General features: G+C 43.4%; 1 protein-coding gene across 6 annotated transcripts in view; it reads left to right on the top strand.

Annotated features, from left to right (window-relative positions):
- TTC7B (tetratricopeptide repeat domain 7B) overlaps positions 1-23,534 on the top strand; it is a 254,815-nt gene that overhangs the window by 151,625 nt on the left and 79,656 nt on the right. For all 6 annotated transcript variants that reach the window (XM_060620534.3, XM_060620535.3, XM_060620537.3 and 3 more), the window contains 2 exons: positions 5,713-5,785; positions 8,574-8,734. In XM_060620534.3, coding sequence (XP_060476517.2) covers positions 5,713-5,785; positions 8,574-8,734 — 234 coding nt within the window. The remainder of the gene's footprint in view (positions 1-5,712; positions 5,786-8,573; positions 8,735-23,534) is intronic.

Raw genomic sequence — 23,534 nt, 5'->3', positions numbered from 1 at the left:
GGAAAAGAGTTGCCAGAGTCACACAGCTACTGAAGTCAGGGTAGAATCAAGGTCGCCTGACTCCCACTCAGCTTTCCTCGTACCTACGATACTTTGCCGCCCTAATTTTATTCCTTACCACAGGTATAATAAATCACCCAAACGAATCATTGCCTGCAGGGGTAGCCCCGTGATGTCAAATCTTGAATCGGTATTGATCCTGTCACCTTAAATGTATCTGAGTTACACTGATTTCTTGGAATTGTGTTAGAAACTTCGTTACTTTTCTGAAAATTTTATGAGGACCTCTCAATACCAAATAACCTCTGTTCAATTTCTTTTCTTAGTAACTGGGGTTGCCTACAGATTTGTCACTGCGCACGTGTCCCTTTTTTCATGAAATCATTATCACCCGGCTTCAGTTACTATGGGACTCTTTTGTCTCGTTTCTTTTCGTTTCCTAGCAGGCATACTGATAGCTTCTTCCCTTTTGCCAGTCCCAGACTGGTTAATGACGCAAAGTACCACTTGACATCTGCAGACAGACCTCCTATCTCCATGCTAAGCTTTTGTTAACGTTCTTCAGCATGGAGTGTGGAAAGCATTTCCATTTCAAATGATTTGGAGTTTCACGTCCTGCAGTCCTAGTTTGTAAAGCCCACACATGGATGCCTATGAAAAGTGGCCATCACATCTGTTTCATTTTTCTTAAATCGGCACATCTTCCCGACTGTCTAAAAACAGCCATGGCGGTGGTCTGCCTTGAGCTGCCAGAATTCGTAACTTCATGTTATATAACAGCTATTCCATTGGCCTGAAATCCCTTTTTGTTCCTTTTTTTGCTTGGGTTTTAATTCATGGAGATTTTTAAAAATATTAGTTCATATGGGAATAAAGAGTAATAAAATCCTGCTAACCTACACGATCATATTGGGGAAGGCTAACCTAAATTAGTATTTGTGTGAAATAAAGAATATTTTTCAAAGGAATAAAATTATTTTGTTTCAAGTACGTTCATTAGCTAGAGCTATTCCAGTGCACTGGAGACTTAACAAAAATCTATAAGGGAATGATGTGAGGTAAATAAGAATGATTTGTATTACTTCTTAAATGTAAATGGGTATTTAAAAACCACTTGGCTGAGAAGTACTTATTTACTGTGTATTGTAAATCTTCTGCCCACAATTCTGTTTATACCGTTGTTTGACAATTTTTTTGTTTAGAGAAAACAGTATAATTCAAAAAGGATGACGTTGGGGCTCCTGGCCGGCTCAGTCGGTGGAGCGTGCAACTCTTGATCTCGAGGTTGTGAGTTCGAGCTCCACGCTGGGTGTGGATCCTACTTTTCAAAAGAAGGGGATGGGGTTATAGATATAGCATGTGAGAATTAACTCTTAATTATGACCGGAGTCAGAATTCAGAAAGATTTGCTTTCTAGTGGATTCCAAAAGTCGATTTTTGAAGACCTCCTAGTTGCATGACTGCATCTTAATACTGAGACCCTCAGCTGTTTGCTGACTCATACACTCAGCCCAAGCAGCTGAACCAACTCATTTGCCTGGTACGAAAGAATCACGAGGAAAAAGTGTTGTCTTCTGAGCTTTCTGAAGACACACAAGTAGTCTGAGTGGCTACTTCTGTGCTCTTGTGTCCTCCAGAGGAAAGCAAGTCTGCAAACAGTCAAGAGCATGTTTCAGCAGCTTGACCCCCCAACGGCAGCAATCTGGGCTGCCCCACAAGGAAGAGGTGACATGGTGTCATTCACATTTGCCATATAAAGTGTTACAGGGGGTCCAATCTCGCTCTTTTTTTTCTCTCCCCCTCCTAGCTTCAGTTTAAGTTAATGTGGCATGTTTTATGCACAGTTCGTCAGGAACTGGGCAGTTTCCCAGAATATGGGACTTTCAGTACTAAAACCAGGAATATCCTGGGCAAACCGGGACAAGTTGGTCATATCCTATGTGTGTAACTAAAGGGAGGTTCCAGAGTAATAACTTTCATCAGGTTTGTATTTTTTATTTCCTTAATAACACACAGATCCCATGTCCACTGTAATTAGGACTAATGGGACCTTAAGAGTTGGCTAAACAAGGCAATGGGGTGTTATGCTAGGGAGACAAGGCCTCAGAATTTCACTTCTGGCTTTACCTCTTTTGCTGGATGCTCTTGGACAGGATGCTTAATAGTAGATGCTTCATAAACTATAGTTGTTCTTGTTACCAGGTATGTGTCTTATGGACCAGGTTGAAATTGGTCAGCCTTCTCTATATTCTTGGTTCATCTCTAGAGGATGTTGGAACCAGAGTCTAGGAAAGCACTGGAGTGACCTCAAGGCATTCTGAGTTTCAGCCAGGTGGTCTGGGAGGCACATCCATGCTCTCCAATAGCACCCTGGCATACCTCTCCCAGGACATGCTCCCACTGCACTGTAACGATCACTTTGGGTCTCCCCCTCTGCGGGGTTGTGGGGAGCTTCTGAAGGAAAGACGCTTGTGTTGTTCTTTCATCTCCTTCCTCTCCAAGAGGCTAGGACATGTCCTGGCACTGCAATAGGTACTGCATAATATGGATGGATGGATGGACAGATGGATGGATGGATAGATGGATAGATAGATGGATGGATGGATTTATGGTTGGATGTGTGATGAGGATGGATGAGTGGATGGATGGATGGATGGATGGATGGATGGATGGATGGATGGATGGATGACTAGGGTGAATGGATGGATGAGTGGTGGATGGATGATTGGATGGATGTGTGAGTGAATGGATAGGTGGATATGGATAGATGGATGAGTGGATAGAGGGGTGGATGGTTGGATATGTAGATGGATGGATGGATTAGTGGATGGATGAATGACTAGGATGGATGGATGGATGAGTGGTCAGATGAGTAGATGGACTAATAGATGGATGGAAGGGCAGGTGGATGGATGGGCGACTAGTTGAGATGGATGGCAGATAAGTGGACAGATGGATGGATGGGTGGATGGGTGGATGACTGGATGGATGGGTGGGTGACTTGGGTAGGTGGATGATGGATGAGTAGATGGATGGACAGATGGGCAGCCTCAGTGAGCCAGCAATCTAATAATTTTTTCTTATGGAAGAGAAACTGACTTAATGGATATGGAGGTGCTTTGACAAGGGAAGTGCTTTGTGAGCATCCATGGGGTGACATTTTTAGGTCTTTGGGTTTCTCTTAGCAGCCTTACCAGGTGCTGACTCTATGGGAATGGGCTTTATGAGGCTGCTTTAAGTCCATATGCTGAGTCCAGCAGGCTTACAGTTTTCAAGATCGCTACTAATGTCTTTCCTCTCACTTGCATTGCTTGGTCATTTCTGTTGAGCACGTTTTCTGTTGGCATAGTTTTGTCACAAGAAGCCTAGCTGCTGAAACTGTTCTACATGACCGAAGCAAGTTTTCTGGAGTCTACGTGAGCTCCACACTGTGCGCTTTTTCTTGTTTTCTTGGGCATTCTCCTTATCTCCTTTTTTCTTTCATAGGCTAAAGTGGTCAGTTTAATTCATTAGCAGAATTATTGAAATAAGATTTTTCAATGTGTATGTTTAAGTTGTGTCCTGTTAGAAACTTGGCAGTTGGGCAGTCAAGTTGGCAGTCTTCAGGTTTTGTCCTGATGCACCCCAGAAATGCCAAGATTTCTGTCGTTTCTGGTTTGTTTCTTTCATAGTGCTGTGGCTAGCAGTTAATCACTATTTGAGGAGGCCAGAGTGGGCCTTTGGTCAGAACTATCCCCATCTACTTCCTGAACTCACCAAGCCATTGCCAGCTTTTCTTGGTTGGTGTTGGGCAGAAGCAACCATGACTTGATTTAACTTCATTTGTGACGAGTCTAAACTGGCCTGAGAAAATGGTAGCTCTGAGGAATTTGGGGTTTTTTTTGAGGGTTGTAAAAACCTGGCTTCATCCATTGTGAAAGAAGATAAGATAAAATAAATAATGCTAAATAATTCAAAGTCTCTTCATAATTAAGTGTGTATTCGTTTTCCCTGAATAATTGGGAGAGACAGAAACCATGACATTCCAATCTCACTTTTTATGAACACCAAAGAAAAAAAATTCTTTGATGTACAAATTCATGGAAAACCAATACTTGTAAAATCATAAAACTTGGAGCCCACCGAGTAGGCCTCTGGCAGAAATATGACATTTAAATTTTTTTTTAACGTTTTATTTATTTTTGAGACAGAGAGAGACAGAGCATGAACAGGGGAGGCGCAGAGAGAGAGGGAGACACAGAATCTGAAACAGGCTCCAGGCTCTGAGCTGTCAGCACAGAGCCTGACACGGGGCTCGAACTCACGGACCGTGAGATCATGACCTGAGCCGAAGTCGGACGCTTAACCGACCGAGCCACCCAGGCGCCCCAGAAATATGACATTTAAAAGGACAACACGCACACCTCTTCAGTCTCAGCCTCTTAAATGAGGGCTGTGTCTTGAGGCAAGATGATGAATGAAGATTCGCAGGAATGGGAGTCTGGGTCCTTTGCTGTTGAGTGTACCTAAAGGACAGTCACCACCCCAGTTTCCCCAGTCCTGCACTGGAGCTACCACATTTGTCTAAACAATGCCCTACTTGTTGGACCCAGTAGCGTATTTTCTGGATCCCAAATACCTGGAAGACTGTTTAGCCTTTTTCTCCACAGCAGACAGATGGTTTCTGCAAAAGGCCTTATTACTACAGGAAGACATCCTTGACGTGTTTGCTGCCATTGAATACATAATGATTTGGCTTCCTTTTCTATCTCAGATTTGTTTTCTGCTGGTAGAAGATTCTCCTTTAATCCCAGAGTGTTGACAGAGGACCGTGAAGGGTTGTGTACTGTCTGCCCCACCCCCACCCCCAGTTGTAATTAGTCGGCCCCATAGTGCCTTTTGAAGAAACTGAAAGTTTGTTTTTCTCTTCCTACCAGACTTCTGAACACAGACTTCTGCCTCGTCGAGTCACATTTTGAGTTACTCTTGGTGAAATACAATTGGCCTCCACATAAAAGCAAGAATGACTGTGTTTGCAATCAAGTAGGAGGCCAGTACAGCCTCTTCCCCTTCGCTGTCAAAGGCCAGTTAATAAAACGAAGCCTAGTGTCTGGCCACAGAGACTTACATGTCATAGTTACACAGACTACATTAGTAAGCTGGAGGGAGCTTAGTAGAAGCTTCAAGAGGCTGAATGAGAATCCTCCTCTTCCCATGGTTCATCAAAAACCAAAACCTCATTTTACAAGCAAAGCCAGGTCTTTGATTTTCATACGGTTTCCCTGAAATCCCGAAATTTGGAGGGAGTAGTGTTAAGGCCAAGCCAAAACTTAACCAAAGCAGCCGTCACCTTGCCAAGTGTGCTCATAGCTTCACCGTGTCCTAGCATGACACGTGGGCTTCTCCTGCTCAGCCCAAGGGAGGCGTCTGCTGGGGGGTTGGGGGGTCAGACCTCAGGGCCTTGTGGCTTCACCTCCTCAAAGCCAAGGATCCTTGGCTGCCATTTCAGATGCTAGACGAAACACAGAGGCAGGCTCCGGTGCCATACACGCACACAGCCATAAGAGGGAAAACACATCACACTTGCTAATGGACAAAAGAGGAGAGTTTAAAGGAAACGTTGCGTAGCTAAATATGTGGCCTGCGTGTAAAACTGCAAATGGGAATACTCATTGGATAGGAAGGGTTCAAATGGCCTCTCCCGCGTTCTAATGGCCATCAATACTTTTTCAGGGCCCACAGCCTGTCACCTACAGATCACCAAGCAGCTTTCTACCTGGCTCTGCAGCTTGCCATCTCCAGACAGGTCAGTTTCTCTCACGTTCTCTGAACTTGGTGTGCGCGCCTTCTTACAGTTCCTTCGGCGCCTCCCTCTGAGGCAGTAGCTGGTCTTCTTTCACTGACCCGAAGCTGACCCGAAGCCAGTCTCTTCTCAGAGGATGCTGACTCCTCACGGCACAGCCACTGGTGTTTTGGTCAGTTTGGGCGTCTGCTGTGAAGACACAGATGTCCTGGGCTCCGCTTTGGGAGATTACGTCCACACATCTGGAGGGTTCAGAGGGCAACACGGGCTGCAGCACGTGGCAGACACCCTGAATGAACCCAGGAGTCACCAAAGAGCCTTTGTCCCTTGCTGGCAGACCCAGGGCCGAGCCGCGTGGTGGGGATCAGCCACTGGTCATCGTAAGGTGCTGGCGATTGACAGGAAGTTGCCGACAGGCATGGGCAAAAGGTAGCAGCTTCCTTTATAACATGTGGAAGAGAGGGACAGTCACAGTGGCTCCCCCCTTGACATACGGGACTCCTCAGCACTCTCCTTGCTGGAGAGGCAAGCTTCGCTGGCCTTCCTCTTCCCAACAGCAGCTTCCAGAAGCCGTCTTGACCATTCTCATACCCTCCCGTCCCCTCCCAGCTGCTCTGAGAGTCTGGCCACATGCCTGCCTGCCCACCAGGTGCAAGACACTGGTGGTAACCCCAGCACATTCCTGAGTGCTGACTGGAGGGTGAAGCAGAGGTCAGTTCCCCAGACATGCCATTCCCCGGATAGGCTGGGGCTGTGGGCATGCTTCTGACTCCCCGCGGGCCTGGGAATGGTGTTGAGGAGTGCCTTGCCGTGGTGACCCGGGGACCGAGGAAACCAGGATGCCTCCTCTGTGTGGGCCCTGTCGCCCGGCATGGTAGGGCTCACAGCTGGACGGATGGGGAGCTTGCTACTGCCTCAGCTGCGCACTGGGGGTCGATCCCCCTGGGCCCTCCTCCACCAGGAGCGTCTCTCACCTTCTCCCTGAAGCCTCCTTCCTGCAGAAGCCATCTCTTCTCCTTCCTCCTGCTCAGCCCTCCTGTTCAGGACCTGTCTTCCTCCCTAGACTTCAGGTTCCAAGAGGGCAGGAAGCTGTCACCTTCATCACTATACCCTGGTGGCTGGGACACTGCCCACCATGTGTTAGGTACCCGGTAACACTCGTTGAATGAAGAAACCAGCTTTGAATTCCTTCCCAGTCAGCTCTCCATTAAGGCCATCATGTTGAATCCTGTTATCAGTTTGTCCCTGATTGCTCTGGTCACCCCTGCAGATCCACACCAGAAGTACACCTGCCTTCGGCCTTCCTAACAGGAAGCTGAGGGCTGTTCACGCAGTGGGTTGTCTCCCTGAAGAGAGGTTACATAGGTGGGGCCTTGTGGGTCCAGCCACTATCTTTGCAGGCCCGCAGTGTGAAGACACCAGACCTCTGTGGGAGAGTGTCCCTGCTAGGCAGGGGCCCCAAGGCTGTGGCCCTCTTATCTTTAGAGCCAATGCCATTTGTGCAGGAGGAGAGGACAGGAGAGGAATCAGAAGGTCTAGAGCCACTCTTGACTCAGTCACTCACTAGCTAGATGGCAATGCTCAAGTCTTGTCACCTCCCTGGACTCGGCTCCCTCCCCGTAAACAAATGGCTGGGCTGGATGAGCCCTCTCCCAGGCTGTGACAGCCCTGATTCTATGGCTCGGTGGCAGAAAGTCTTTGTAGCCAGGCTTTATAACTTAAATCATCCTAAATGGAATTTCAGAGAGGAAAATGAATAGGTTTGGGAAGTCGTGGCTTCTTGCTACAGAGTGAGGTTACCAAGGGCTGGGAAGAAGCAGGCGAACAGAGAAGAGGTCTGGACTAGAGTTGAGGCAGGGGGACAGGAAGCAGTCCCTGGGTGGTTGTGTAAGAATGCTTCAGTCCTGAGCTCTATTTCGAAATCCAGTGTCAGGTTCTAATTCCCCCCCAGTTACGGTTAAACCTGCACGGAATTTCGGGCGTTCAAATATCCATTATGTATGCGTTTTATCAACCCTGGTGCTTGGACAATTTTGAAGAGTGTTGCACAGCTCTTGCATTTTAAAGGTTAAAGTTTTATCTCATCCTATTTGAATTTGGATACATCTGCTTTGTATGCAGCATTGCAATTTGTTTCTTGGATCAAGTTATTTTAGGTTGTAGTTTGGAAAGGTGTGGGGTTTTTGTTTGTTGGTTTGTTTGCATATTTCCTTGATGCCTGATGGAGATGTCCAGGACAAAGGAACTTGAAAAGATTCACAGGTGTCCGATCCTTTGGAAAGCTCTGTTTAAGGTTTTGTAATTTCTTATGTACTTTAGTTCACTAATACTTCAAAAAAAGGGAACAGTTCAGCTAAGGCAGCTTAATTACACTAAAAACCTCTGGCAACTTGTATGTGTCTCCATTGAGAGTGAAACAATCTTGGGCATAATCAAGAGTGGATCAGTTTTGTGGAAAAAGAGAAATTGTGTTTTGGAGAGAAACAAAAGATTTGGTATTGGCAGTTTTACAGAGAAACAGAGCATCTAGCATCACTCCGCAGGTCATGCTGTCGCTTGAAGAAGACATCTGTCTGCATGTTTGTGGTTAATATCCTGGGGCTATCACAAAGGTTAAACTCTGAATGTGGCACAGGGTGAAGCAACTTTTGATGTTTATAGAGAATCAGATATTGAAATGGTATCTTCTTGTGTGTGTGTGTGTGTGTGTGTGTGTGTGTGTGTGTGCGCGCGCGCGCGTGTGTGCGTGTGCGTGTGTTTTAAAATTCTTTTTGATTTTGTTTCAAACCAGATACCAGAGGCTCTGGGGTACGTCCGCCAAGCTCTTCAACTTCAAGGCGATGATGCCAACTCCCTGCACCTTCTTGCCCTCTTACTGTCTGCACAAAAGCATTACCACGATGCTCTGAATATCATTGACATGGCCCTGAGTGAATATCCAGAAAATTTTATGTAAGTGGTCCTGGCCTTTTGTTTTCCCTTACTCAGAAGTTATTAACTTTACTTCTTTCCCCCTTCCGTCACTCTATCTAATTTAAGTCCTTCATGGATACCCTGAGGGTAAATAGGACAAAATTCCTTTATTCTTGTTTTTCCATGATATTTAGAAACAAACATAGCCTGTTAGGTCACCTTATTACATTAAAAGACCTTATCCAGTCTTTCCCAATGTGTATGTAGCTTTGGTGCACATTAGATGATTTTAAATGGATGGTGGATGAACATTTTTATTTTTTAAGATGCACATTAGAAAAAATATACCTGTGTATCAAAGTGTGATTTCATAGAAATTCCTGCTCAGAGGGAGACCACAGATTTTTCAAATGAGTTGTTTCAAAGTCAATTTAAAGACAAATATGAAGTAAATGCTAATACAGATACGCACGGATATGGCACCAGTTAAATCGAGCCGACTCCAGTGCCTGAAGCCTGGGAAACATGCTTTATGGCTGGTTTGTCCTGGTCACCGGCGCCTTCTGCTAGTTTCAGGCGGTTGTCATCTTTTAGGCACCTTCCAACAAGGTACTGACCTCCTTGTACCTTGGTTTTGTTCTCTAGGAAATAGAATTCCCTAAATAAATCAATTAGTGTCTGTACCTAACTGAAGAATTGACATTGTAAACTGCCATATGCATGTCGGTCTACTTGAATTCACAACATTCCCTGAATCCGGGCCTGTCGGTTAGGCTTTGTGGAGAAGGACACTGTTGTGTGGGTGCCTTGGTTCCCGTTTTATCCTCAGTGGAGTAGCCTGGTAACCGGTATACAGTGGCCAGAAACAGTAAACACCCCACACGCTGGCAGGTTCTAATTGTCTAAGTGGCAGGGTCAGTGATGGGGCGGGGGTGGCTTGGGGCGGGAGGGAGGGAAGGAATGCAGACGAGGGCTCAGGGCAGCTCCCTTCACTTTCAGAAATCAGTGCCGCCGTGGCGAATTTTAAGTGGCTCTGCTTTGGCTTTATTTCCGTGCCTCATCACTTCACTGTTTTTAATCAGTGCGTTTCAGCTCTCCTTGGAAAATTGGTTCACGCATTTCCATTACAAACATTTCTTTGTCTTCAAGTGAAAAGGGCACTTCTCTTCTCCCCATCGAGAAAATTCTCATTATAACCCAGGAAACCTCTGACTAGAGATTTCTTTTGTAGGTTCAGCTATTTGTGCAGAGTGAATTAAAGAGCTTTGCTGCAGTGTTTTACTTCTTGTAGGCCTCAAACTTGCTCTCTTGCACACCGAGTGTATTTCTGGACTGTATCCAAAGCCGGTTAGCCCAAGGAATCTTAAAATGGTGAAAGCACTTGAAAAAGGACTCGGTCCTTTACCCATCAGTAAAGTACAACCTGATGCCGTTGAATTCGGTTTCTCTCATCAATATTTATAAAGCAGCATTCCTTGCCTCCCACCCCAACACCTTCATTAGACGTTAGACTCCCGCGTGTGTCTCCTGTGTAGACAGCCTCGGGTGTCATCCGAGAGGAGGCTTATTAAACTAATAGCCACGCCACACAGTGAGCAGTAAACAGTGGCGGCTAATATGGTAATGCTTCCAAGTGACAGCAGCTGACAGCCTTTTCAAGTAGAATAAGTAAGGAACAGCAGTAGAGATATTTGAAGAATGCAGGCCTGTTATTTTAATGTTAAGCTGTAAGCTCAAAAAAGCAAAGCATATGGCAGCAGGTCTGAGAGCAGCCAATGACTTGTTTGCTTTTTAAATATTTGTATTTCTTCCTATGTGATGGGAAACTTCTTCCCAAGAATACTTTGTGAAAAGTTGGGGCCAGATGTAATTGGTGGATCCCATGGTTTCTTTCCAACGTGGGTAAAACATTTCATCACCAACCTAAACAAGACCATGTGGGCACCTGTCCCGAATGCTGACATGTATTATCCGTTTGTGACAAGCTCGTCTCCCGCAGAACCGTAGGCTCTCAGAAGCCTGGGAATGCCTCATGTTTCTCGTGTCCCAATGGCCATACACAGACTGAGGACACGCTTGATGTTTCCTCCTAGATAAACTTGCCAGATGGAAGAGAAAGCCCCTCCCACAGTTGGGCTTAGGCCTGTTTAACTGTTGGGCAGTTAAACTGTTGAACAGAGCATTGATTTAGCTAGCCTCTTAGCCTGATGCAGAGAATAATAGACTTTTTGGTCCCTGTTAAGCTCATTCAAGGTACTCAAGTGCCATCTTTTATCATTTCATGGTGACAGTTAGGATAAGTAGTACTTGAGAGACCAGCTGCCCCTCTGAGGACGTTCAGCTGTCTTAGCTAGTGCATTTAAGGCATTTGTACACGGTAATCACTCAGTAATTGGTAGGAATCCATGTTATTGGTATTACAAGTCCTTCTACAGTGTTCTCAAATATGATATTTGAGAATCCTTTAAAATGATTCTTATTAAATATTGAGTAAAAGCTAAAGGTTATTTATTAAATATATTTAAAATAATAATACAGTTAACATGTGTGCTCACTTCTTAGTTTAAGAAAAGGAAGATTAATATTGCCTATGAATTTCCTATGTATCCCTGCCTGTCCTATCCCCTTACCTCTCCAACATCTCTGGACGTTAACTGCATCCTGAGTTCTATGTTGAGCATTCCCTTGCGTTTCTATACCATATCTGTTTGCACTCCCAAAGAATGGAAATTTCTGGTTTTGCATATCTAAACATTTTTAATGGAACTGTACTGAGTATATCCTTATACTGCTTGCTTTTGTCGTGTGGCACTGTATTCTTGGGGTTGATCCTTACCGCCTGCAGCAGCAATTTATTCTTTATACCGATAAATAGTATTTTATTATACAAATATACCAAGATGTATTTTTCTAGTTGATCGCAAATGGATATACAGGTTGTTTTCCATTTTCAGCTGTTACAAACAAAGCTGCTGTAGATATTCTTTTTTTTTTTTTTAATGTTTATTTATATATTTTTGAGAGAGACAGAGCACAAGTTGGGTGAGGGTGGGCAGACAGAGAGAGGGAGACACAGGATCTGAAACGGGCTCCAGGCTCTGAGCTATTGCAGGGCTCAAACCCACAAACTGCGAGATCATGACCTGAGCCAAAGTCAGATGCTTAACCAACTGAGCCACCCAGGCGTCCCAACATATCCTTGTACAGGTCACCTGGTGCACATGTGCAAGCACTCCAGGCATTACGTAGCAGTGAGATTGTTGGGTCATAGGGTATCTGCATCTTCCATTTTACCAAATAATTCCAAACTATTTTCCGAAGGGGTTATGCCAGTTTTCCACCAGCAGTGCCCAAGAGCCCATGTGGCTGCCTACACCAATACCTGGTGTTTCAGACTTATTTTTGGCAATGGTGTTACATTGTGAATTTAAGTTGCATGAGGTTGAATACCTTTGTTTATTGGTCATTTAGCTTTTCTGTTTTGTGAAGTACAGGGAGAAATCTTTCTTCTTTCCTAATTGGGTTGACTTTTTCATACCAATTGGTGACATTTCTTTATATATTATGGTTACGAGTCCTTTTGTTGGTGACATGTGTTGCAAAAATCTTCCACCAGTCTGTGCCTTGTCTTCTGATGAACAGAAGTTCTTATGTTTAAAGCGATTGAATTTATCAGTTATTTCCTTTATGGATTTTACTTTCTGTGTCTAGTTTAGGAAACCTTACTTTCCCTTCTCTAGGGTCACGAAGATAAGTCTCCTAAGTTATATTCTAAGAGCTCTCTTGTGTTACCTTTCACACTTAAATCTAAGGGTCCATCTGGAAATGATTGTTTTATATATGTATGGTGTGAAGGATGTAGTGTAATTTTTCCCTCTATGGAAAAATTGCTTGTCTTAGCATCATGTATTGAAAAGATTCCTTTCCCTGTTGTTCCACAGTATCATTTTTGCCTTAAATCAAATGCCCATATCGGGGGGAGGGGGTTGCTATTTCTGAGCTTTCTGTTTGGTTCTTTCAGTCAATGTACCCATCTGTGTGTGATTGCCACTTTCTGAATTCTTACAACTTTATTATATGGGGGGTAAGTTTGTCCCCATATCTTGCTCTTCAAGAGTGTTGTGGCTATTCTCAGGCCTTTGAACTTGCATATAAATTTTTTTTTCCTTAGAGAGAGACAGTGAGTGGGGGAGAAGGGCAGAGGGAGGGAGGGAGGGAGGGAGGGAGAGAGAGAGAGAGAGAGAGAGAGAGAGAGAAAGAATCTTAAGCAGGCTCTATGCCCAATACGGAGCCTGACACAGGGCTCGATCCCACAATGCTGGGATCATGACCTGAGCCAAAATCAAGTCGGACACTCAACCAACTCAGCCACTCAGGTGCCCCTTGCATATAAATTTTTGAATCAAGTTTGTCAAGTTCCAAAAACAAAAACAAAAACAAATCTATTGGAATTGCATTTAGTCTAATAGCTCAGTTTGAGGAGAATTATATATTTATGACAGTTGGTTTTCTAATCCATGGCCATTATATCTAATTATTTAGGTATTTAAAAATACTTTTTAATGAAGTTTTATGATTTTTCTTATAAATATTTTGCCCATTTTTAACTAGCTTTATTCCTAACTACCTGAAAAAAATTTCATTTGTATACACTATATATGTAGTATTTTCTTCTTTATCAAATCTGCTATCTATATGTTGTTAGTGTGTAGAAAGGTGGCTGATTTTTGTATATTCTTCTTGACCCACCTACTCAGCTAAACTCTTGTTACTTCTAACAATCTATGTATAGATTACTTTGGGATTTCTGTATAGACAATGACTTTTATCTGAAATAATTAAAATTCAGTTTCTTTATCTCTAATCCCTCAACTTTTTAAAACTGGCCTTACTGGGCCTTCCGTATAGCTGAATAAAATTCTTTCAGTGTTTTGCCATTACAAATTATGCTTTTTACAAGTTTGTTTATAGATATTATTTAAGAAGATAAGGAACTTTTCTTCTTACTGGCTTGCTAAGTGTTGATCTTTTTAAATCATGAATTGATATTGAATTTTATCAAACTCTTTTTCTATATTTATTGAGATTGTCGTATGATTTTACTCCCTTGAATCTGAATGTTATATTAATTGATTTTTTTAAAATTTTTTTTTAATGTTTATTTATTTTTGAGACAGAGAGAGACAGAGCATGAATGGGGGAGGGGCAGAGAGAGAGAGGGAGACACAGAATCGGAAGCAGACTCCAGGCTCTGAGCCATCAGCCCAGAGCCTGACGCGGGGCTCGAACTCATGAACCGTGAGATCGTGACCTGAGCTGAAGTCGGACGCTCAACCGACTGAGCCACCCAGGCGCCCCTAATTGATATTTTTTAATGTTAAATTAACTCTGCATTCTTGGAATAAGCCCAACTTGATCATGACATATTAGCTTATTTTAATGGATTCAGTTGACTAATTTTTATTTTTATTTATTTTTTAAATGTAAATAAAATTGTAATTATCACTTCCAAATGGTAGTAATGCAAAAGATGTTATGAAATTATATGAGATGAATTGCTATAGGTGATGAGAGAGTTGGTTGACTAATTTTTAAAGGAACATTTATATTTATGTTCAGGTGTGAAATGCCTTGTAATTTTCCCTTCTCTTTGTATACTTGTCAAGTTATGGCATCAAGATTAGGCCAGCCTCCTAAAAGGAGTTGGAATCATTTTTGGGTGTTGTCGAATCATTTGTGTGAGATTGGAATTACCTGTTTCTAGAATAATGAGTTTCAGTAGAATTTGCCTATAAAACCATCTGGGGCTGGGTTTTTTTCTGTGGAAAGACTTCTGATGCTTTTAAAAAATAATGGGGGGTGGGAGGGAGGGGAAAGTGGGTGATGGGCATTGAGGAGGGCACCTGTTGGGATGAGCACTGGGTGTTGTATGGAAACCAATTTGACAATAAATTTCATAAATACTGCTACTACTACTAATAATAATTAGGGGGTTTTCACGTTTTCCACTTATTTTATTAAGCTACATATAACATAGAGGCTGAAACATACAACATATATTTTAAGGGTTTGTTCATCTCATCTAAATATTAAATTTCCTTGGCATAAAGTTGTTCATGTTTTTTTATGATCTGTTTGTTGTCACGTAGCACCTATGGTTAAGTCTTTTCCATTCCTAATACTGCTTAATGTGCTTTCTTTTTAATTTTCTTGAACAGCCTTGCCAGAAATTTGTCTGTTACATTGATCTTTTCGAAGAACCAGCTTTTTTATGGTCTCAACTGTATTTTTACTTTGTCTTTCATGAATTTCTGTTCTTCTATTATTTTCTTTCTTCTATTTTCTTTGAGTTTGTTTTGTTTTGCTTGGTTTTCCTTCTTAATCTTTTAAGTTAGGTGTTTAGTTCATTTTTAATTTTTGTCTTTCTTGTTTTCTGACATAAACATTTAAGACTAAAAATTTCCCACCAAGTGCTGCTTTAGTTGGGAGACCACAATTTCGGTATGTGAAATTTTTATCATTATTTTATTCTAAATAACTTTAAATCTCCATTATTCTTATTTGACCCATCGGTTATTTTAGAACTGTGTTTTATAGTTGTCAAGTATATGGGTCTTTCCACTTATCTTTTGTTAATGGGCTTTTAATAACTTCATTGAATTGTGTTCAGAAACTGCAATCTATATGAACTTGAAATGTGTTGACTTTTTTTATGGCCCAGCATGTGGTCACTCCTTATAAATATTCCATCTGTGCTTGAAAAGAACGCTTTCTGTATTTGGAGGTACATTTTTATGTATTTGTATATATTTCATATATATTTATTAGATTAAGCTATTAATTGCACTATTCAGATCTTCTTCATTCTTACTGATGTTTTTTGTTTACTTCATCGATCAATTGTTGAGCAGAGGTGTGTTGAAATGTGCCACTGGAATGGCAGATTGTCCTATTTCCCCACATAGTTCTAGCAATGTTTGCTTTATATAGTTTAAAGCTGTGCTATAAGGTGCATATAAATTTAGAATTGCTTGTCTTCCTGGTAAATTCAACCCTTTATCATTATGTAATAAGTTACATAATTCACTTTGCTTCAAAATCTAGTTTGTCATGCTATCCACACACATCCACAACATTTATCTAATATGTGCACACATACAATACATGTGCACACTGCATGCACGCTTGGAGTATCTTTCTTCATTCTGTTATCTTGAACTTATTATATGCTTATGTTTTAGATTCACTCTTGTGCTCAATATAGACAGCTAATTTTTTTTTTTTTTTTAACTCAGGCCGACAGTCTTATCTGGAACATTTAGTTCATTTCCATTTACTGTAAATACTATTATATTTGCGTTAGTGTCTCCTACCTCATTTGTGCTTTCTCTTTGTCCTGCCCTTTTTTTCATAGGTTATCGTCTCTTTTCCTACCTTCTTTTAGGTTAATTGTGTTTTTGTTACGTATTTTTTTACTTGCCAATTTGGAAAAGAAACATTCTGTTTTGGTTTTTGTTTAGTGATTATCCTAGAAATTTTAGTGAGGGTCTGTTGCTGGCACACTTTCTCAGTTTGTGTCTGAAAATATATTTGGCTTTACTCTCAAAAGAGATTTTCCAACTGGATATATAATTCTAGGCTCACATTTTCTCACAGCACAAATGATCTTGCTTTCCTCTTGGAGTTGTTGAGAAGTCAGCTATTTGTTTAATTTTAGATCATTTTAATGTCATCTGTCTTTTCTCTCTGGCTATTCTTAATTGCTATTGTTGCTGACACTGTACATTTTCACTGTAATACAGATAAGAGTGGCTTCTGCTCAGATTCACTGGGCTTACTTAAATGGTGGATTGGTATTGTTTATCATTTCTAGAAAATTCTCTGCCATTATTTCTCTTCAGCCAAATACTTCTTCTCTTATAGATAGCTTATGATTGGGTCTTGCTTTTTTATTTAGTCTGGTCATTCCTGCCCTTTGTCTTAAGTGTTTAGTGCATTCACATTTAATATAAGTAATGGTATGGTTGGATTTATGTGTACGATTTCTGTATGTGTATTCTCTTATTTTGTTCCTCTTGTGGTGACTTCTTTTTCTCTTAAAAAATTATTTTTTAAAACCCTTTATTAAATACCTAAACAAAAGAATGACAAATTATTTGCTGATTATATATTAAATGTCTATTTATTTATTTATTTATTTATTTTAAGAGAAAGAGAAAGCACACGCAAGCAGGGGAGGGGCAGAGGGAGAGGGAGAGAGAGAATCCCAAGCAGGATCCTCCCTGTCAGCACAGAGCCCGACACGGGGCTCAGTCTTACAAACTGCAAGATCATGACCTGAGCCAAAATCAAAAGTTGGACGCTTACCCGACTGAGCCACCCCAGTGCCCCAAAATGTCTTTAACACATTGTAAGTTTTTCCCAAAATAAAATCTAACAAAGAACACATTTTTCTATTGAAGAGTGTAAATTCGGGTAGATTCCTTATCTAATGTACTTGTTAGAGGAGCCTTGATATTTCTCCTTTTGAAATACAGCTTTGCAAAAATTTCCTGATTGATGAATACACTTTACTTGGTAGATTTCTTCATTGGCCCAAGAAGGTAGATGTAGGTGACAGGTGATGTTTGGAACAGGTGTCTCTCTGGGGGACGGTGTGGCAATCTGTCTGTGAGTGTCTTGGTCAGCCCCTCACAGACTTTGTGTTTCTGCCGTGGGGATGCATTTTTAGATAAAATAATGGGATGGAAGCTGACAATTTGTTCCTTTTTGTCTTTGAAAAATATATCAGATAGTATCCTATTTACAGTGGCATCTGAGAATTTTAGTGTAACTAAAATGTTTTCTTCTAATTCAGCCAGCCTTACAGTAACTGCTAAGGGCAGCCGCTGCCAGGTTTAGCTTCTTGCCCTGAGACAAATGGTGGCTGTGCAGCCTGACTGATTACAAATTGTTAATTGATTTGAATTTTAATCTTTCTTATTTAAACCACAAATGCGGTTTGTGATGCAAAGCATAAGAAAGCAATTTTTAGAACCTCTCAAGGATACAAATCCAAGTGGCATCATTAAGGTGTGTGGCCAACTCTCTTAAGTATATTTCCTTTAAATTTTATTTTATCTATTTATTTTTTAGAGAGAGAGCATGCGAGTGGGAGGGAGGGGCAGAGGGAGGGAAGGAGTGAGAATCCCAAGCAGGTTCCACGCTCAGTGCAGACCCCAGACGTGGGGCTTGATCCCACAACCCTGGCATCATGACCTGAGCTGAAATCAGGAATCAGACACTCAACCATCTGAGCCACCCGGATGCCTCCAGTATGTTTTCTGATCCGTAACTTTGATACATGAGAAGGTACTGACATAAGTCCTCAGTCACCTGACCAGAAGACCACCAGCTCTTCTAAACACTCTCCTGTGGGTGATCTTATACTCTCACACATGCGAGAGATCACATTTCTTTTGGCACCAATGGGAACTAACTGCATGGAAAGCAGTGGACATACATAACATCTACTCATTCACTTAGCAGTGATAATTATTAGCATTTATGATAATAGTTGTTATAGGCAACTCTTATCAGCACATTGTAAATTCATTCTAAACTCATTTGATCACGGTGGGCAGTGTTATCGCCCCCATTTTACAGCTAAAGAAATCGAGGCACAGAAAAGTAAACTAGTTTGTCCAAAATTACCCACCTCGTCAGTCACAGTCCTGATTTGAACACAGGTGGTCTGGCCTCAACATCTGTGCTCTTAATCACTGCCTTTGAAGCACCGAGTTCCTACCACCTTCCAGGTACCATGCTAGGCATTGGGAAGGCTGCCATGAATAAGAGAAAGACATTTTATGCTCAGAGCTAGCAATCCAGAAGGACCGCATTTTTATGCTGTCTCCCCTGTCAATCTTATCAATAAACTGGAAAACATGGTTAGGATCATTCTGTACTTGAGTGGAGCATATATCTGGTTTAAAAAAAATCATTACTTGGCAAGTAAGGCTGTCTCTTCCTCACTGTGTCTCACTTACACTCAATGTAAGTTGAAAGATGATACTGAGTAATGTTTTGATGTAGTGATTACTGAGAGGCCAGGTGCTGTGGGCTATTCTTATGCCTGAGCCGAGTGATGGAGTAATGAACATGCCCATTAAATTTGCACTTGATAGAAAGTTGGGCCACAAGAAAGAGATTATTCTTCTCGGTAGCTCAGAGAAATAATCCATGGAAACCTGAAGGATGTCTGGGAGGGATGAGTGCAAGGTAACCCACCCAAGGATGCCCACGCCTGAATACAAGCTGGAGAGGAGGATCTTTGGGCAAAAGAAAATGGGTGGCACCCTCAAAGACACCGTGGATCAAAGCGGAGCAGATTCATGGGTGCAGTAGGTTACTTTTTTTTTTTTTTAAATTTTTTTAACCTTTATTTATTTTTGAGACAGAGAATGAACGGGGGAGGGTCAGAGAGAGGGAGACACAGAATCTGAAACAGGCTCCAGGCTCTGAGCTGTCAGCACAGAGCCCGATGCGGGGCTCGAACTCATGGACCGCGAGATCATGACCTGAGCCGAAGTCGGACGCTCAGCCGACTGAGCCACCCAGGCGCCCCTGCAGTAGGTTACTTAAAAACAACTTACGACAACCAAAAAACAACCCAAACAAAAAAAATCGGCCAAGGAACTTGAATAGACATTTGTCCAAAGTAGATATTCAACTGGCCGACAAGCACATGAAAATATTCGTAACATCGCTAATTATCAGGGAAATGTAAATCAAAACCACAATGAGATGCTACTTCATACCCATTAGGAGAGCTGTTAGTAACACGCACGCACACACACACACACACACACACACACACACCAGAAAGTCATGAATGTTAGCACAAAGGAACTGGGACCTTTGTGCCCTGCTGGTGGGAATGTAAAATGGTGCAGCCACTGTGGAAAATAGTATGGCAGTTCGTCAAAAAGTTAAAAATAGAAATACCATATGATCCAGCAATTCCACATCTGGGTAAGTACTCAAAAGAATTGAAAGCAGGAACTCAAATAGATAACTGCACACTCGTGTTCACAGCAGCACTCTTCACAATAGCTAAAGATGTGGAAGCAACCCAGGTGCCCACGGATGAATGAACGGATAACCAACGTGTGATGTATACATAGGACGGAATATTATGTGGCCTTAAACAGGAAGGAAGATCTGACATAAGCTACCGTATGGATGAAACTTGAGGACGTTATGCTCAGTGAAATAAGCCAGACACAAGAAGACAAATACTGTGTGGCTACTGTTCTGTGAGATTCCTGGAGCAGCCAAAATCACAGAGGCAGAAAGCAGACTAGGGGTTGCCAAGGGGCTGGGGCAAGGGGAGCGTGAGGAGTTACCATTTACTGGGTACAGAGCTTCAGTTTTGTAAGAGGAAAAACGTCCTGGAGATGGATGGTGGTGATGGTTGCACAACACTGTGAATATACTTAATGCACTGAACTGTACACTTTGAAATGGTAGATTTTACGTTATGTATATTTTACCACAATTAGAAAAAAAAAATCAGCCTTCCAGCCTCTCTCCCTGTAGACGTATGTGGTGGTAGGAGGGTTGCCAGCATTCTTGAGAGGCTGAGATTAGATGGCTGGGGGCCCCTCCACCCGTTGACTCTCTGGCTCTGGGTCACAAAGCCACGGTTCTTCTGGGAGGGGCTTGCTGAGGCAGGGGAAGTGGTCGCCCCCTGCACCAGCCCGTTGATATAATCTTTCTGTGAAGTTCTGGATCTGCCGTGTTGCCTTCAGTAAATGTAGATGCTTGTTAAGAGAGACAAAATACCCAAAAGCCAATGAAAAACGGCTTAGAAACTGAAAACTGGGTTTGTGAGGTATGGGTAGAGGAACTGGAAAAGAGGAAATGGAGGAGAAATGTATTTGAAGCCATGTTGGGTCATGAGAAGACCTCCCTGCTCCAGGATTAGGGATGGCTTTGTCCTCATATTGGGAGTTGAGCTGGCCCAAACTCTGCTCCCTGAGTCCACATGCCCAGTCCTAGATATGCATGTGGCTGTTTGTCCCCCAGTCCTAAGCCCTCATGGGACTCTCCTGCTTCCTTTCCAGAGAGTTCCCCTTTTCCTGGTTGTTTCAGAGCATGCTGGAGAGAAAGCCTTCAGGATGTGCCGCTTTCCCATCAGCCAGGGGAGAGAGCTCTTCAGGAGGCCTGGCAGCTGGGAGAGGCCAGGCTAAGGCGGCCACCCCAAAGCCATCTATCCCCAGTGGTGGCATGCACAAGGTTTATTTATTCTGGAGCTTTTCTTTACAAGATTGCAAGTTCTTCTAGATACCTTATTCAACAATTCAAAGTATGGAGTGTCATCCTCAGACTTCATGCAAGGTGTTTCCTGAAACCTCTGGGTCCCTAGCACCTAGCCCATGCTGTACACATTAATACACGTTTGCGCAGTGAGTGGTTGAAACCGATGACCCTACCGAGTAGTCTGGTAGCCTTAGTTCCACCTGTGTGTCTACCTGTGTTTCTTCCATTGCCCATTTTGGTTTTAATCTGCCAAGTTCTGCTATATACAATGATGATATCTACTTACTACATATGGATCATATAAAGCACCTATCTGCTAGTTACCTAGCCAACTGTGCGAAAAATATCCAACAGTCCAAATACAGGTGAACGTCAGTGCATTCATAGTGGTCTTTTTGCATTTTAAGGTCATGAAAGATTACTATTTACTATTTGTTTAAAAACAAAACACAACAAAAGTCCCCGAGAGCAAAGAAGACAGTCTCCACGTTTATCCTGTCAGTATTCTTGTGGGAATCCTCAGCTGGAAACAGCTGGTTGGGATCAATAACCCACCTACAGATGATCCGATTATCTGTTCTTTGAGCACCCCCCTAGTTAACGGTTAGAGAGCTCCCACTTTCTGCCACGGCCAAGGAAAGCACCGTCCCTGCCTTCGTGCCGCTTACAGTGCCGTGTGAAGAATTACTCTAGAGTGTCCCGAGCACCTCAGAAGAAACAAAGATCATGGCTGTGGCCCCCGCCACGCACACAATTGGAGAGCAGGGCCCCCTGCTAAAGCTCCAGCCCCCACGGACAAGGGTCCTGCTTCTGGTCTCCTTGGCACCGCTGAAGCAAAGCCAAGCAAGACAAAACCCTTCATGATGTGCTAAGTGAGAACACACAGGACGTAAAGACCGAGAACATGGGACATGTGAAACAGGCCAGGATTCACAGCAGCAGTTTTCTGGTGCAGAAACTAGGTCCCATTTCACATCCAATCCCAGAGGGATGGGTGCATTGTCCACCTCAGGTCCCAAAGAGCTGGTTCAGCTTCCCAGCCCCCTGCCAGGTTCCTTCCTTTCTGGTTCCCATCCTGTCCTTGAGTGGAGGGTGCCATTCCTATACTGCAGATCCTCATGGATTCCTTTGTCTCTGTCCCATCTGGCCTGGGCTCTTCCCCATCTAGGTCCATGTGACAGAGGATTCCCATTCTTTTGACATCTGCCACCATCCACTGAAATGGACCCATGTGTCTCATTTCTGTGCTTAAGCTCCCAGCTTCAGACTCGGGAATACAGGGAAATCAGGGCCATGGGAGCTAAGTCCGAAATAAGGACAGGGATACCCTCCAGAGAGACGGGCTCTGAGCAGGTGGCAGGTCAGTAGAGTTGCTTCTGGTTCACTCCCTCCCCCGTTTTAGAAATGACCGATGGCTTTGTGGCTCAGCGAGAATAGATGATTTTCTTTTAGCCAGAGAGTTTAATGGGAAGACTTGCTTTCAGACACATTTACTTCCTCGATGGCCACTGTGCCAAAGGCACTTGCTTGCCGGCTTGCTTATGGCAAAGCAGAGGGCAGGTGCTCCCACATCCACGGTACCCCCTCGGCCTCCCCCCACCACCCGGTGAGACAGCGCTCAGGAAGTGGCCCTGACCGCTCATGTTGGTTCTTTGGTGCTTCGTGGATAGCACTAAGTGAAATGGCTCCCTTCCAAAAAATGCCAAACTCACACCCTGGAGGAGGTCTTTGAAACACGGGCACTGTGGTTCCAGGGGTGTTTTTAGTTCACCCTGGCCATGTCATTTCCAGTTTGGCTGCTGGTCCCGGTCACTGGTCTAAGTTGAGATTAAGAACCGGAGCGGGAGCAAAAAATGAGCCAAACCGGGGTTTCTTGAGGTGATTTATTTTAGCTAAATATGTCAGTTGTTTGTTTGTTCTAAAAATACCGCTAGAAGGATGGGGGAGTATTCCAGATTGTTGACACTTTGACTGAAATGAGAAGCGAAATGTAACTGATAGGGGATCTAACAGGAGTCCCTGCCTGTCATAAAGAGGAGGCCGGATTAGGATACCGAGAGGCGCAGCTGAGCCCTCACAGACGGCAGGACGCCCCGCGGCTCCCGTCCCTTCCAGCAGCCTCCCAGCCAGGGATGAGGGGCGGCTAAGTTCTGGAGAGCGAGGCTTCTGCTCCTGATACCAGAGTTTGTTAAACAAGAGTGGTGCCGCTTTTCCCAGGAACCAGCAGACCTGGGAGCCTGGGCCCGGGATAACATGGGTGACAGCGAGGCCAGTGTGGGGAAATGCTGAAATGACCTCCCTGACGGGCCGGCGCGTTAGGCGACCTCTTCTTGAGCACCCAGGAACCTTAAAAGTGGTCAGGTTTTTAGAACTTGCTCAGGGGTTAAAAACTCCCGGACAGAAGTTTGCCAGGGACCCACCCGGGGCCAGCTCCTGGACAGGCTTTATCCCTGGACCAGACACACTTATGAGAAGACCCACAGTCTTCCCACCCTCCTTCTGTGGTGGTGTTGTGCTCTCGGGTTTTGTCAAGAAA

Source organism: Panthera onca, chromosome B3 (genome assembly GCF_046562875.1).
Source record: "Panthera onca isolate mPanOnc1 chromosome B3, mPanOnc1 haplotype 2, whole genome shotgun sequence".
Classification (NCBI taxonomy): domain Eukaryota; kingdom Metazoa; phylum Chordata; class Mammalia; order Carnivora; family Felidae; genus Panthera; species Panthera onca.
The sequence above is the reverse complement of the archived record's forward strand: the minus strand, read 5'-3'. Positions and strand labels throughout refer to the sequence as shown.